The following is a 13800-nucleotide window of genomic DNA, read 5'->3' as shown; positions in this document are numbered from 1 at the left end:
AACGTTACTTCGTGTTAACCGCCAAAATGATGGTATTTCAGACTGCTTTCGAAATGTGGCCTACGACAGTGTTCTACATTTTCACAAAAATATTAACGACATAATAGCTGCACAAAAATATAGAATCAACATTGGACACACAACATGTCTGTCAAAGAAAATATTCAAAGCTGTTGATAAAAACAATTGTTAAATCAACACTTAAGGCTTCCCCCAGACTTTCCTATAGAGCGTACGGAAAATCCAGTCCATTGGTCGGACATCATTCTCAGGCGAGCCCGAGGCTTTCAACAAAGTCCCAGCGATCCAAAAAGGCAAAGGACGAAACCCCGAAAAGTCGATGTATTTCTAAAGCAGCCCAAAAATAATCCATAATACAGTGTTTCGAGATGAAAATGTCATGTATTTCGACCATTTCCCCTGTTTAATCAATGGTCTTAACAGGCCTCAGCCCTGAGCCTCTTTTGTTAGAGCCCGGGCTGATCTACAGCGAGACGAACGGGAGAACAGAGATTTTTTTTAATTTTGCTCTGAGGGGAGAAATTCACATCGGCCACTTTCGGCAAATATCGGAAGCAGGGCGGGTTTTGTTGAAATTATACAAAGACGGTTCATTTCTCCATAGCCATTGGTCAGTTATTGTATGATCCTGAATATTAATAAAACCACTGGCGAATCGAGAGGATTTTAGTTGAATATTCATATTTTGCATGCAAAATATACGCCGCACCGCCCACTCTGTTTTAATAAAGCCAATCGGGACGAGTTGACGTGAACTCAACACCCGCCTATAGTTCTGATTCGTTAAAAGAATAAACGTGCTCTCTAATTGGCTGTACGTATCACAAAATTAATTATTCATATAACTGTCTTGAATGGCCAATGAGCGTTTTACTACAGAGATCCAGGTCCCACCTTCCGAAGAGTCAGTCCCTGTCTTTCTGAGTGAGCAACCCCGTAGCTTGCACTCAGTCTATATAACCAAGCGTTGAGCCGTTTCATGTTCAGAAGCGCTTAGAGCGCTCCAGAGTGTAGACCTAAAAAGGGGAGGGAGCAGTCGGTAGCCGTTATACTTAGGAAGGAAACGCAAATAACTCGACTATAAAGGCAACCGACAGCAGAGGTCCCTGGGATATCGCCTTCGGAGACTTTCCGGTCACCGTTGGCGGCCTGACCAGAGTCGTGGTGACAATTTAAAGGCTGTTCCTGCTCACAAAGCGGCGTGCCGAGGAAGGACGCGTCTCTTTGAATACACAGGATGCACGGACCGCCCTCCGGCGACAGCGCATGCCCATTGCGCACGATCAAGAGAGTTCAATTCGGCATCATCAGCCCAGATGAGCTTGTAGGTTTTCTTTTGGGGGGGAGTTGGGTATTTTATTACTTATCGGACATATCACACATCACTCTTACATTTTCTAGACTAATCTTGTAGTTTGATATATGTGGCAAAGACATGGTTCTGTTTACAACGGAAAATGCTCGCTGTTAGCCTAGCCTAGCTAACTAGCTGTGTCAGGCTGGTCGAGCTCGTGCTAACTAGCATGTTGCAGGAAGTTTGAAAAACTTTAAGCACAACATTCTCAAAAAGGATCCATGCTATCACATGAATTAAACCCCCTTTTAATTTATGCAACGTACTTTGTAGGCCCATAAGTAATGGACATTGTGCTTACTTTTGTAGCTTTTCGTTGTGGACACAGCTCGCTTGGTTTATTACCACTAGTCGCATTGTACGTCTGTTTCTCACACAATAAATGAATAAAAGGGTACTTCAACAAAGTCCGATATGCATGTTTTCTTTAACTCAGGATTGGGTGTCTTGTATTTTTTATGGATTAATGAATACTTGATTATGCATGTTTATGTAATTGAGTACAACGTTTCATGTTCTAGTAAGTTGTTTACAGAACTTTTTTTATTTTAGCCATATTCAGCTATTGTTAGCCTAGCTTCGATTGTCTACATTTTGTAACTATTAATTTAAGTGATTTTTTAGCATTGATAGTGGATGATGGTTTATAGAAATTTAGATTAAATCACTGATGTGGATGATGATTACTGCAGAAACATCTTCTTTATATTTTAAAATTAAGTATGTCTTTGTCCCCAGAAACGGATGTCCGTTACGGAAGGGGGCATCAAATACCCCGAAACAACAGAAGGCGGACGTCCTAAACTTGGTGGCCTTATGGACCCAAGACAAGGGGTCATAGAACGAACTGGACGATGTCAAACATGTGCAGGTATAATGTCATGTTAGCTTTTCATGCTAAACTATGTAATTGATCGGTTACTTTTTTCATGGCATCATAATATAAACGTGATTTTTTGTGTGTTTCCTTAGGCAACATGACAGAATGCCCGGGCCACTTTGGGCACATAGAACTGGCAAAGCCGGTGTTCCACGTCGGCTTCGTAACAAAGATCATGAAGGTTCTTCGATGCGTCTGCTTCTTCTGCTCAAAGTTATTAGTGGATTCAGTAAGTATATTCAGCATATTGCCATATATAACGATAATAATAATGATATTGTATCATAAAAGCATCACTTCAGTCTTTTTTTGATATATAACTTGCTCCCATTACTGTTACCCCCAGAACAATCCAAAGATCAAAGACATCCTGATAAAATCAAAAGGACAGCCCAGGAAACGCTTGACACACGTGTACGAGCTGTGCAAAGGAAAAAACATCTGCGAAGGAGGAGAGGAGATGGACAACAAGTTTGGAATGGAGCAGCAGGAGACCGAGGAGGACATTTCCAAGGAGAAGGTATTTGGATAGGAGTATTTTTGTCGTTATTAACGGACACTATCAACATTCACAGCCGTGCCCAACGTATTTTCTTTCCTTTACTCCCAACAATGTGACTTGCGCAGGGACACGGGGGCTGTGGACGCTACCAACCGCGCATCAGGCGCTCCGGCTTGGAGCTGAACGCCGAGTGGAAGCACGTCAATGAGGATTCGCAGGAGAAGAAAATCTTGCTGAGTCCCGAGCGTGTGCACGAGATCTTCAAGCGCATCTCGGATGAAGAGGACGTCATCTTGGGCATGGACCCCAAGTTTGCCCGGCCAGAATGGATGATTGTTACTGTGTTGCCTGTGCCTCCGCTCTCTGTCCGGCCTGCTGTGGTCATGCAAGGCTCTGCTCGCAACCAGGTAAAGTAATTTGACGCCAGATTGACTGTTTCGTGTGCAGGTTAAACTGTATTTTTTGTTCCTTCATGTTTTTTCCCAGCTGTGTAAAAATGACATTCATACCTGACGATAACTGATCATCGATTGACTTGTGTTTTTAAAGGATGACTTGACCCACAAGCTGGCTGACATTGTCAAAATCAACAACCAGCTGAGAAGGAACGAGCAGAGTGGTGCCGCCGCTCACGTCATAGCTGAGGATGTCAAACTGCTCCAGTTTCACGTAGCCACCATGGTGGACAACGAATTGCCAGGCTTGCCAAGGGTATGTATACACAGTTAGATTCGTACAACAATGAATGGAAATGAGTCTGAAATGTTCAGATATTTTTTTTATGGTGCTTTAATTACATTTAACTTTTCCTCTCGCAGGCGATGCAAAAGTCAGGCCGCCCACTCAAATCCATAAAACAGCGTCTAAAGGGCAAGGAGGGCCGAGTCAGAGGTAACCTCATGGGCAAGCGTGTGGACTTCTCCGCCCGAACCGTCATCACCCCGGACCCCATGCTGCAAATCGACCAAGTGGGCGTACCGCGATCCATCGCAGCCAACATGACCTTCCCAGAAATTGTCACGCCCTTTAATATCGACAGGTAGTGCAACGCAGTTAGCTGATTTAACTTAATGTAATGTGTAAAAACATGTTTCAAAAATAATTTTTTAGGAAATTTGATGACCGCTAATTAATTCCGATGACCCTGTTAGATTGCAAGAGCTGGTGCGAAGAGGCAACAGCCAGTACCCAGGAGCCAAATACATCATCCGTGACAATGGAGACAGAATTGACCTGCGATTCCACCCCAAACCAAGTGACCTTCACCTGCAGATTGGCTACAAGGCAAGATGCAACTCTACAACTATGTCAGGGTTTTTTGTTCCATGATGATTTAAAATATATTTCCATACTGACTGAAACATTTTTTCCCCATTTTAGGTGGAAAGACACATGTGTGACGGCGACATCGTCATCTTCAACAGACAGCCTACACTACATAAAATGTCCATGATGGGGCACAGGGTCCGGATCCTGCCGTGGTCCACGTTTCGACTTAACCTCAGGTATCACACACAGCTGGCTTTTCTAAATGTTACTTAAGAGTGACTACAGGGCAACTGTAGCTTCGTGCTTTATTCACAAGGTTAGAAGTTCGATCCTGCCGACATGTTGAAGTACATTCCATCCTCTCATCCTCCCTCCAGTGTCACCACCCCATACAATGCTGACTTTGACGGCGATGAGATGAACCTCCACCTGCCTCAGTCCCTTGAGACGAGGGCAGAGATCCAGGAGCTGGCAATGGTGCCGCGTATGATCGTCACACCCCAGTCCAACAGGCCCGTCATGGGTATCGTGCAGGACACCCTCACGGCGGTCCGCAAGTTCACCAAAAGAGACGTCTTCTTAGAGAGGGTAAGGAGATCGTAGCGGGGACACCTGCTGCTCCTTTTTTTTTCTGGTTTGAAAGGTTCTTAACGCCGTCCGTTTCTCCACTTTAGGGTGAAGTGATGAACCTCCTCATGTTCCTCTCCACGTGGGACGGGAAAGTGCCTCAGCCGGCCATTCTGAAGCCCCGTCCTCTGTGGACAGGCAAGCAGATCTTCAGCCTCATCATTCCCGGACACATCAACGTGATCCGCACACACAGCACCCATCCCGACGAGGAAGACAGTGGCCCTTACAAGCACATCTCACCTGGGGACACCAAGGTACAAGTCTGATGTATCATGTATGGATTCTAGAATGAAATGAATGACAATGTAAGTGACCCCCCCCCTTCCATTCAACCCATGTCACACACAGGTGATAGTGGAGAACGGCGAGTTGATCATGGGAATCCTGTGTAAGAAATCCCTGGGAACGTCGGCCGGCTCCCTCGTCCACATCTCCTACCTGGAGATGGGCCACGACATTACCAGACTCTTCTACTCCAATATTCAGACTGTGGTCAACAACTGGCTGCTCATCGAGGGTTAGTGGATCTTCTTTTATGGCTGTATGATTATATGACGCCATTGTTTTGTCTTAATATTTATGCGTGTTACTCGTTGATATTTTCTTCAGGTCATTCCATTGGTATTGGTGACTCCATTGCTGATGCCAAGACCTACCTCGACATCCAGAACACCATCAAGAAAGCCAAACAGGATGTGATAGAAGTAAGCACAAACCCAGAATAACTCAAAATCGGTTCTTTAAATAGTTCTGCCTGTTAAACGAAAACCCCAAACGTAGAAGTTACATGCTTACTTTTGTCCTCCAGGTCATCGAGAAAGCCCACAACAACGAGCTGGAGCCGACCCCCGGTAACACACTGAGGCAGACCTTTGAGAACCAGGTCAACCGCATCCTCAACGATGCTCGTGACAAAACGGGATCCTCGGCCCAGAAGTCTCTGTCCGAGTACAACAACTTCAAGTCCATGGTGGTGGCCGGTTCTAAGGGCTCGAAAATTAACATCTCACAGGTAAGAGAATCCATCTTTACCTCACAATAGATGAATATCTTTGATTCTGCATTATCCTTACCACTTATCCTACTTCCCTTTATTAAGGTTATTGCTGTGGTGGGGCAACAGAACGTGGAGGGTAAGCGAATCCCCTTTGGCTTCAAACACCGAACGCTGCCTCACTTCATTAAGGATGATTACGGTCCTGAGAGCAGAGGCTTTGTGGAGAACTCCTACCTGGCTGGGCTGACCCCAACGGAGTTCTTCTTCCACGCCATGGGAGGCAGAGAGGGTCTTATCGACACAGCTGTCAAGACTGCTGAGACTGGTGAGCAGGAAGAAATGAGTCGGGTTATGTCGCATACATATACAAAGATGTGCTTTAACTGTCAGACACAGCCTTTTTTAGTTTTTAACGTAGGAATACATTCTCCCCCGTCAGGTTACATCCAGCGTCGTCTGATCAAGTCCATGGAGTCGGTGATGGTGAAGTACGACGGCACGGTGCGGAACTCCATCAACCAGGTGGTTCAGCTGCGTTACGGGGAGGACGGCCTGGCGGGAGAGAACGTCGAGTTCCAAAACGTGGCAACGCTCAAACCGTCGCACAAAGCCTTTGAAAAGAAGTAAGTCGGTGTAAATGTGGAGATGTGTGAACAGTTGGTGTCTTAATGGCCAAAAAACCTCCTCATTTATTGAGATATTTGATGTTTTTTTGTGATTACTCAAAGTGAGTTTTCATCCATAATCAGCAGCTTAATTCTCTCCCCATTTTCCGTCTAGGTTTAGGTTTGACTGCACCAATGAGCGAGCGCTGAGGCGGATGCTGCAGGAGGACGTAGTAAAAGACGTCCTGACCAATGCCCTCGTGCAGAGTTCCTTGGAGAGGGAGTTTGAAAAGATGAAGGAGGACAGGGAGGTCCTCCGGGCCATCTTCCCCACTGGGGACAGTAAGGTGTGTGTCACGTTTATAGACGGACCTCTTGTCTTTAGTACTCTTCTATGTCTGCCACATGAAATCAAAAAATATGAATGTACTGCAATGTTTCTCCCTGCCTGCAGGTGGTGCTGCCTTGCAACCTGGCCAGAATGATCTGGAACGCTCAGAAGATCTTCCGCATCAACATTCGAACCCCGACCGACCTCAATCCTCTAAGGGTGGTCGAGGGTAAGAAAACTCACAGAGCTCATTAACTTTTAAGAGTAATATCACCGCCCACTGCTTATCCTTCCTCCTTTAAAATGATCTGTTAACTCATACAGACTCAGGACAGTCTAATTACAGGATTTTGTGAACCACGTGAAAGCAGCATTAGAACTGGGAGGTGGTGACTTGACCTCAGAGGCTTCTTAAAGCCTCGTAAAGCCACCTGGTGAATCCCTGTGTGTTGCATAACAAGCAGCAGGAGCCTCTGGGTTGCTGTGTTATAAATAAAGGCACAACTCAACCTAATTGGCTGTTTTCCTTTATCCGCCATGTAAAACCCCCCCAAAGGATCTTTCTTTAAAAATGACAAAAACAACCGTTAAAAGGCCTTAAATGTCTATCTTTGTGCGTGCTTGCATCTCCAGGTCTTCATGACCTGAGCAAGAAGCTGGTGATTGTGAACGGCGAAGACCCGCTCAGTAGGCAGGCCCAGCAGAACGCCACCCTGCTCTTCAACATCCACCTGCGCTCCACACTCTGCTCCAGGCGCATGACGGAGGAGTTCCGCCTCACCACCGAGGCTTTCGACTGGCTGCTGGGAGAGATCGAGACCAAATTCAATCAGTCCATTGTGAGTTTAGAACACCGTTGTATTTGGAGTTGTCGGACCTAACCGAAGTCGTTTCTTTTTTTGCGGTGAACGTCATGTTTTGCTCTGTTCCCCCCAGGCCCACCCAGGGGAGATGGTCGGCGCTCTGGCTGCTCAGTCGCTGGGAGAGCCGGCCACCCAGATGACCCTGAACACTTTCCATTACGCCGGTGTGTCGGCCAAGAACGTAACGCTGGGTGTGCCTCGTCTAAAGGAGTTGATCAACATCTCCAAGAGGCCCAAAACGCCCTCGCTGACTGTCTTCCTGCTGGGCCAGGCGGCCCGCGACGCGGAGAGGGCCAAGGACATCCTCTGTCGACTTGAGCACACCACACTGCGAAAGGTGAGAGGGGGAAAAAATTATGTTTTAGATCCACAGCCCTTCTTTAAAAGAAGCAGCTACTAAAGGTTTTCCTTTTTCCCTCAGGTGACGGCCAACACCGCCATCTACTACGACCCCAACCCCCAGAACACGGTGGTGGCCGAGGACCAGGAGTGGGTGAACGTCTACTACGAGATGCCCGACTTCGACGTGACGCGGATCTCCCCGTGGCTGCTGCGTATCGAGCTCGACCGCAAGCACATGACCGACCGCAAGCTGACCATGGAGCAGATCGCGGAGAAGATCAACGCCGGCTTCGGAGACGACCTGAACTGCATCTTCAACGACGACAACGCCGAGAAGCTCGTCCTGCGGATCCGAATCATGAACAGCGACGAGAACAAATTCCAAGAGGTGAGCATTATTATATTTGTATTTTACACAGATCTGTAGTCATGTAGATGAATCATAAATACCTGGATTTCTTCTTGTCTAGGATGAGGAGGTGGTGGACAAAATGGACGACGACGTGTTCCTGAGGTGCATCGAGTCCAACATGCTGACAGACATGACCCTGCAAGGCATCGAGCAGATCAGCAAGGTAACGCAGCGAACACAAACTTCATCCCTAACCAAATGGATGTACCCGCCTGTGGCTAGAGGTCAAATGTCACGCCCGTCTCCCCCAGGTGTACATGCACTTGCCCCAGACGGACAACAAGAAGAAGATCATCATCACGGAGGAGGGCGAGTTCAAGGCGCTGCAGGAGTGGATCCTCGAGACGGACGGCGTGAGCCTCATGAGGGTCCTCAGCGAGAAGGACGTGGACCCCGTCAGGACCACCTCCAACGACATCGTGGAGATATTCACGGTACGGAAGCATAAAACGGAGCGGTAGAATTTCAGCAGCATCTTTATCAATATTCACATTCCCCCCTCCTCCTCTGCTCTGTAGGTCTTGGGGATCGAGGCGGTGCGAAAGGCTCTGGAGAGGGAGTTGTACCACGTCATCTCCTTTGACGGCTCCTACGTCAACTACCGTCACTTGGCTCTGCTCTGTGACACCATGACTTGCCGCGGTCACCTGATGGCCATCACGCGTCACGGCATCAACCGTCAAGACACGGGACCGCTCATGAAGTGTTCCTTCGAGGAAACGGTGAGAGGCTCATCAGTGGAATTAAACTGCTGATTGACGGGGAAAAAAACAACAATTTTAATAATGATTTCCTACCCGTTTCCTCCTCCAGGTGGACGTGTTGATGGAGGCGTCGTCCCATGGCGAGAGCGACCCCATGAAGGGCGTGTCGGAGAACATCATGCTCGGCCAGCTCGCCCCGGCTGGTACAGGATGCTTTGACCTGCTGTTGGATGCCGAGAAGTGTAAATACGGCATGGAGATCCCCACGAACATACCTGGCATCAGCGTGGCTGGACGTAAGTGGAGATATATGATGCAAACTTGTGTCTTTTTATAGGTGAAGTGCAATAGCCGTAATGTTTCTGTTCTGTGTTTGCAGCCACGGGAATGTTCTTCGGCACGTTGCCAAGTCCCATGAGCGGCATGTCACCTGCCATGACCCCGTGGAACACCGGAGCAACGCCAGCCTACGGTGCCTGGTCCCCCAGTGTCGGTGAGTGTAGCTCCGGTTGCTTTGGATCCCTTTCTTTGCGGTGGGATTCCTTCTCTGAGTTCTTGTGTTTTTTCCCTCCAGGAAGCGGCATGACACCTGGAGGAGCAGGTTTCTCTCCCAGCGCGGCGTCGGACGCAAGTGGCTTCTCCCCAGGCTATTCCCCGGCCTGGTCTCCCACTCCTGGGTCTCCAGGGTCTCCGGGACCGGCCAGCCCATACATCCCATCACCAGGTTAGACATTACACCTTTCTGTTGGGAGATTTTGACAACATGCAGGTTGAAAGTGCTCAAAGGTGTTTCTGTTTTTGTCCTTAGGTGGAGCCATGTCACCCAACTACTCCCCCACCTCCCCGGCCTACGAGCCTCGCTCCCCCGGAGGCTACACCCCACAGAGCCCCGGCTATTCCCCCACATCACCCTCCTACTCCCCCACTTCTCCCTCTTATTCCCCGACCAGCCCCAATTACAGTCCAACGTCTCCTTCCTACTCCCCCACCTCGCCCAGTTACTCCCCAACCTCTCCGTCCTACTCCCCCACGTCTCCGTCTTACTCCCCCACGTCTCCCTCCTACTCCCCCACGTCCCCGTCCTACTCCCCCACGTCCCCCTCCTATTCCCCCACCTCGCCGAGCTACAGCCCGACGTCGCCGAGCTACAGCCCGACCTCGCCCAGCTACTCGCCCACCTCGCCTTCTTACTCCCCCACCTCGCCCTCCTATTCTCCCACCTCTCCATCTTACTCCCCCACCTCCCCATCCTACTCCCCCACCTCTCCCTCTTACTCGCCAACCAGCCCGAGCTACAGCCCCACATCACCAAACTACACGCCCACCTCGCCCAGTTACTCCCCCACCTCTCCCTCCTACTCCCCTACATCGCCCTCTTACTCCCCGACCTCCCCCAACTACACCCCCACCAGCCCCAACTATTCCCCCACCTCCCCCTCATACTCCCCCACCTCTCCGTCCTACTCCCCCTCCAGTCCGCGTTACACCCCGCAGTCGCCCACCTACACACCCAGCTCTCCCTCCTACTCCCCCAGCTCCCCCTCCTACTCCCCCACCTCCCCCAAATACACCCCGACTTCCCCCTCATACAGCCCCAGCTCCCCAGAATACACCCCCACCTCTCCCAAGTACTCCCCCACCTCGCCAAAGTACTCCCCGACGTCGCCGAAGTACTCCCCGACTTCCCCCACCTACTCCCCGACGACTCCCAAATACAGCCCCACCTCTCCCACCTACTCCCCCACCTCCCCCACCTACACCCCCACCAGCCCCAAATACTCCCCCACCTCCCCCACCTACTCCCCCACTTCACCCAAGTACTCGCCCACGTCTCCTACGTACTCGCCGACTAGTCCCAAAGGCTCGACGTACAGCCCCACCTCCCCCGGATACAGCCCCACCTCCCCCACCTACAGCCCGGCCATCAGCCCCGACGACAGCGACGAGGAGACCAACTGAGGAGCCGTGGAGGAGAAGGGGAGGCAGCTGAAGAGACCCCGTCGCCTCGCGGTGGACACTCGAAGAAACCCCCATCACCTTATGGGTGGACACCTGAAGGACAGCTCCTTTCACCAGCTGGAGGTGGCGGCTTTTCTCGCCACAGGGGGCCCGATTAAGATCTGTGGGGAAGTCTTCTCCTTTTGGGACCCCTGTTATGCTCCTGTCTTCACCATCTGAGACCCCCCCCACCCCCATCCCCCCTCTTTACCACAAGAAATTGTTAAAACTATTATGTAAAAGACTTGACTGCTCTGCCTGGAGGAGAAAAAAAAAAAGGCTGCCTTTTGAAATAGTTTTTTTTAATTTTCACACTGGGTGTTGGTGCAAAAAACCCCCAAGAGGGAATGAAAAGGAGAGGAGGATGTAGTGAACACATGACGGGGAGGAAAACGTCCCTTTTTAACTTTAATGTGTACTGCACCAGTCTCTCTCATTCTCTAAATGTTGGGTGTATAGTTGCGGACAGCGTACATATTGCCAAAAGTCATTCTGAAAGGTGGATCGTATTCATCACTAAAGCGTGAGGAAAAAGCAAAACTGATGAGGTTCTGACTTTGTTTACTGCATATTTCACCACAACTTGTGAAACCCTTTTTGCTGCTTTTGTAAAAGTGCAGTTTGCCGTCAGTTTTTGGGGGCACGATGTGGAGCAAAGACGGAGCTTTAGGTATTGGAAACGTTGAAATTGTTGGGTGGGATTATCCAAAGAAGAAGGTTAGATGGTCAGTAGGAGGGCATACCCCGATAGGAGAGAGAAACTGGCTCGCAGGAAAAGGAGATTTAAGTGTTGAACATCGTTAACTACATAGGTGTGTGTGTGTACCACATCATCGCCCTCCCTTCTTCCTCCTTCATACCCCAAAGACAAAAACCTGAAAGATGTCATGAAAAACACCCACCAGCATCCTCTTGTCCTCGACCATTTTAGAGACTTGTGCATCAAAAGCAAAAAAAAAAACTTTTCCAAGATACTATTCTTCCCTCGACACTGGGGAATTAAAAAGATTTATACGAGAAAAAAAAAAATAGAATGATTATTCTGTCTTTAATTTTTGATTCTAGGAGGAAACGGGGCACACGTGGACGAGGGAGGCTAGTTTGGCGTTGCTGCTTTTGTCATTGTTTGCATGAGTAGCACATGTTAATACATTTTAATCAAGCTTTAGGTTTAATTATTATTTTTTTTTTTTTTCAAATCCCTCCCACTTGCTAATCTTCGTCCCATTTCTGATAGCTGATGTGTACACCGGTGTATCTGGACTATTCAATTTATTTAAGAAAGACAGTAAAATACTATTCTGTGTGAATATGAATAGAGGAAAAATTAAGATGTTTTTTTTTTTTTTCTTAATTTTTGTTTTTGGCTCGTTTGCTTTTGGTGACTTTGTAAACCTGTTTGCAGCCGTCTCTCGCGTTCCTGTACTGTGGATGAAGGGGGAGGGGAAGGAGGGGAGGCGCTCTTTATTTTCTCCCCCCCAGTCTCACTAACGAGTTTGAGGGCGACGCGTTACCGTGACGACGCTTCAGTTAAACGTAGAGGGGCTAACAGTTCAGTGCTCAGTTCGGGGTTGTTTTTTTTTTCACTTCTCGGGACGCCAGAGGGCAACATTTGTCCTCCTGTTGGCCTTTTTCTTTACAACGGCATGAAACAGTTTTATTTCCTTTTGAGCAGAGATTGTCCAAAGAAAACGGGACGTTTGGCCTCTGTTAAAAAAACCAACCAACTTACCCACTACATTAGTGCGAACATTCTTTTTGAATATGGGTGATTTCCTGCTTTCTCACGTGACTCCGCCTAGTTTGACTGTGTTAGGGGAACCATCTGTACGCTCAATCGGGACTGGCTGGGTCTCCTCCCTCTTCCCTCTTCATCCACAAATGATCCTCATTTCTCAAATCAGTGTTTCTTTTTTCTACCAGTGTATGTACCTGTGACGAGGGAATCATGGGGGTGGGGCGGGAGGCGGGAGGGTGGGGTGTATTTGATCTGCCTGGGAGTCCTGAGGAGATAAAAAAAACACAGCCAGTTATCTTTTGTGTTGCATTCTGAAAATGTTGAAATGATTTGTCCTGATTTTTGTGAAACATTTAAGTCTTGAATTGATCGGACCGCCTCCTCTGGCCTTTCTGAGATAAAGCAGGTTTTGGTAATTGCACTTATAAATATCGTAGTGGACCCCAAGCCCCAGACATTGTGATATTTTTTTGTCCACTATGCTTGCATCCGACCCTGTCGTCTTAAGTGCGTGCTGTCCTGTCAATTCGGGACGTCGGGACTCCCAGGTTGTGTGAATGCGTGTGTGTGCGTGTGTGCGTCCGAGGGCGAGACAGGGTTTCAAGCTGAGGAAAGACTTCACACGTCTGGGCAAAAGAAGGTTTGACTTGACATTGCCACTGTATAGAAATCAATTCATTATCTCACTCTCTGTATCTTTGTTCTGTTTGTTTTTTGACTTTGGGGGAAAAATGAATAAAAGTTTTACTACATGCCTGTTGTTTTATTTAATGTGCAGCGCAATTAATGTCATTTTGTGCATACAGTGCTCCATATTACAGCATTTGGAGAAAAGAAAATAGTAAATGTATGAGATACTTGTACTTGGTTATTAACATTATATGCCACTATAACCTTAATTGTTTTGGAGTGAAATAGAATTTTTTGCTCCACTTACATGACAGTTAGGGTTTTATATTAAAAATGTGATCATAGATTGAGGTTAAATTAATTAAAATGGGTAAAATTAGCTGCACATTTTGCTGATAACACTGATGTACTGTCTGCACTATTTGTTTGCTGACAGACAGCACAGAGTTTATTGAGGACTAACAATCACATGGTGAGTCCTGATGGGAAACACCTGTGCCAGTAAACCACACGGCCTGTCGTTC

The 13800-nt window shown here is 48.1% G+C and overlaps 1 protein-coding gene across 1 annotated transcript; it reads left to right on the top strand.

The window, feature by feature from the left end:
• Nucleotides 1-999: 999 nt before the first annotated feature.
• On the top strand, nucleotides 1000-13398 carry polr2a (RNA polymerase II subunit A). Its single transcript, XM_084003789.1, has 28 exons — nucleotides 1000-1345; nucleotides 2114-2246; nucleotides 2348-2484; nucleotides 2602-2775; nucleotides 2883-3164; nucleotides 3307-3468; nucleotides 3576-3796; nucleotides 3909-4041; nucleotides 4138-4262; nucleotides 4404-4614; nucleotides 4701-4910; nucleotides 5005-5173; nucleotides 5266-5360; nucleotides 5465-5668; nucleotides 5756-5978; nucleotides 6093-6276; nucleotides 6434-6605; nucleotides 6713-6818; nucleotides 7223-7428; nucleotides 7526-7789; nucleotides 7874-8182; nucleotides 8265-8369; nucleotides 8458-8640; nucleotides 8725-8928; nucleotides 9020-9206; nucleotides 9290-9403; nucleotides 9485-9634; nucleotides 9719-13398. The coding sequence occupies exons 1-28, from the start codon at nucleotides 1259-1261 to the stop codon at nucleotides 10867-10869; spliced, it is 5901 nt and encodes a 1966-aa protein (XP_083859915.1). The 5' UTR covers nucleotides 1000-1258; the 3' UTR covers nucleotides 10870-13398.
• The last annotated feature ends 402 nt before the right edge of the window (nucleotides 13399-13800 follow it).

This window comes from Eutrigla gurnardus (genome assembly GCF_963514095.1).
Source record: "Eutrigla gurnardus genome assembly, chromosome: 23".
In the NCBI taxonomy this organism is placed as follows: domain Eukaryota; kingdom Metazoa; phylum Chordata; class Actinopteri; order Perciformes; family Triglidae; genus Eutrigla; species Eutrigla gurnardus.
The sequence above is the reverse complement of the archived record's forward strand: the minus strand, read 5'-3'. Positions and strand labels throughout refer to the sequence as shown.

Coding starts and splice junctions, on each gene's coding strand:
- polr2a (XM_084003789.1), top strand. CDS start 1,259: ATGCACGGACCGCCCTCCGGCGACAGCGCATGCCCATTGCGCACGATC. Junction 2,776..2,882: donor AGGACATTTCCAAGGAGAAG/GTATTTGGATAG, acceptor TGACTTGCGCAG/GGACACGGGGGCTGTGGACG. Junction 3,165..3,306: donor AAGGCTCTGCTCGCAACCAG/GTAAAGTAATTT, acceptor GTGTTTTTAAAG/GATGACTTGACCCACAAGCT.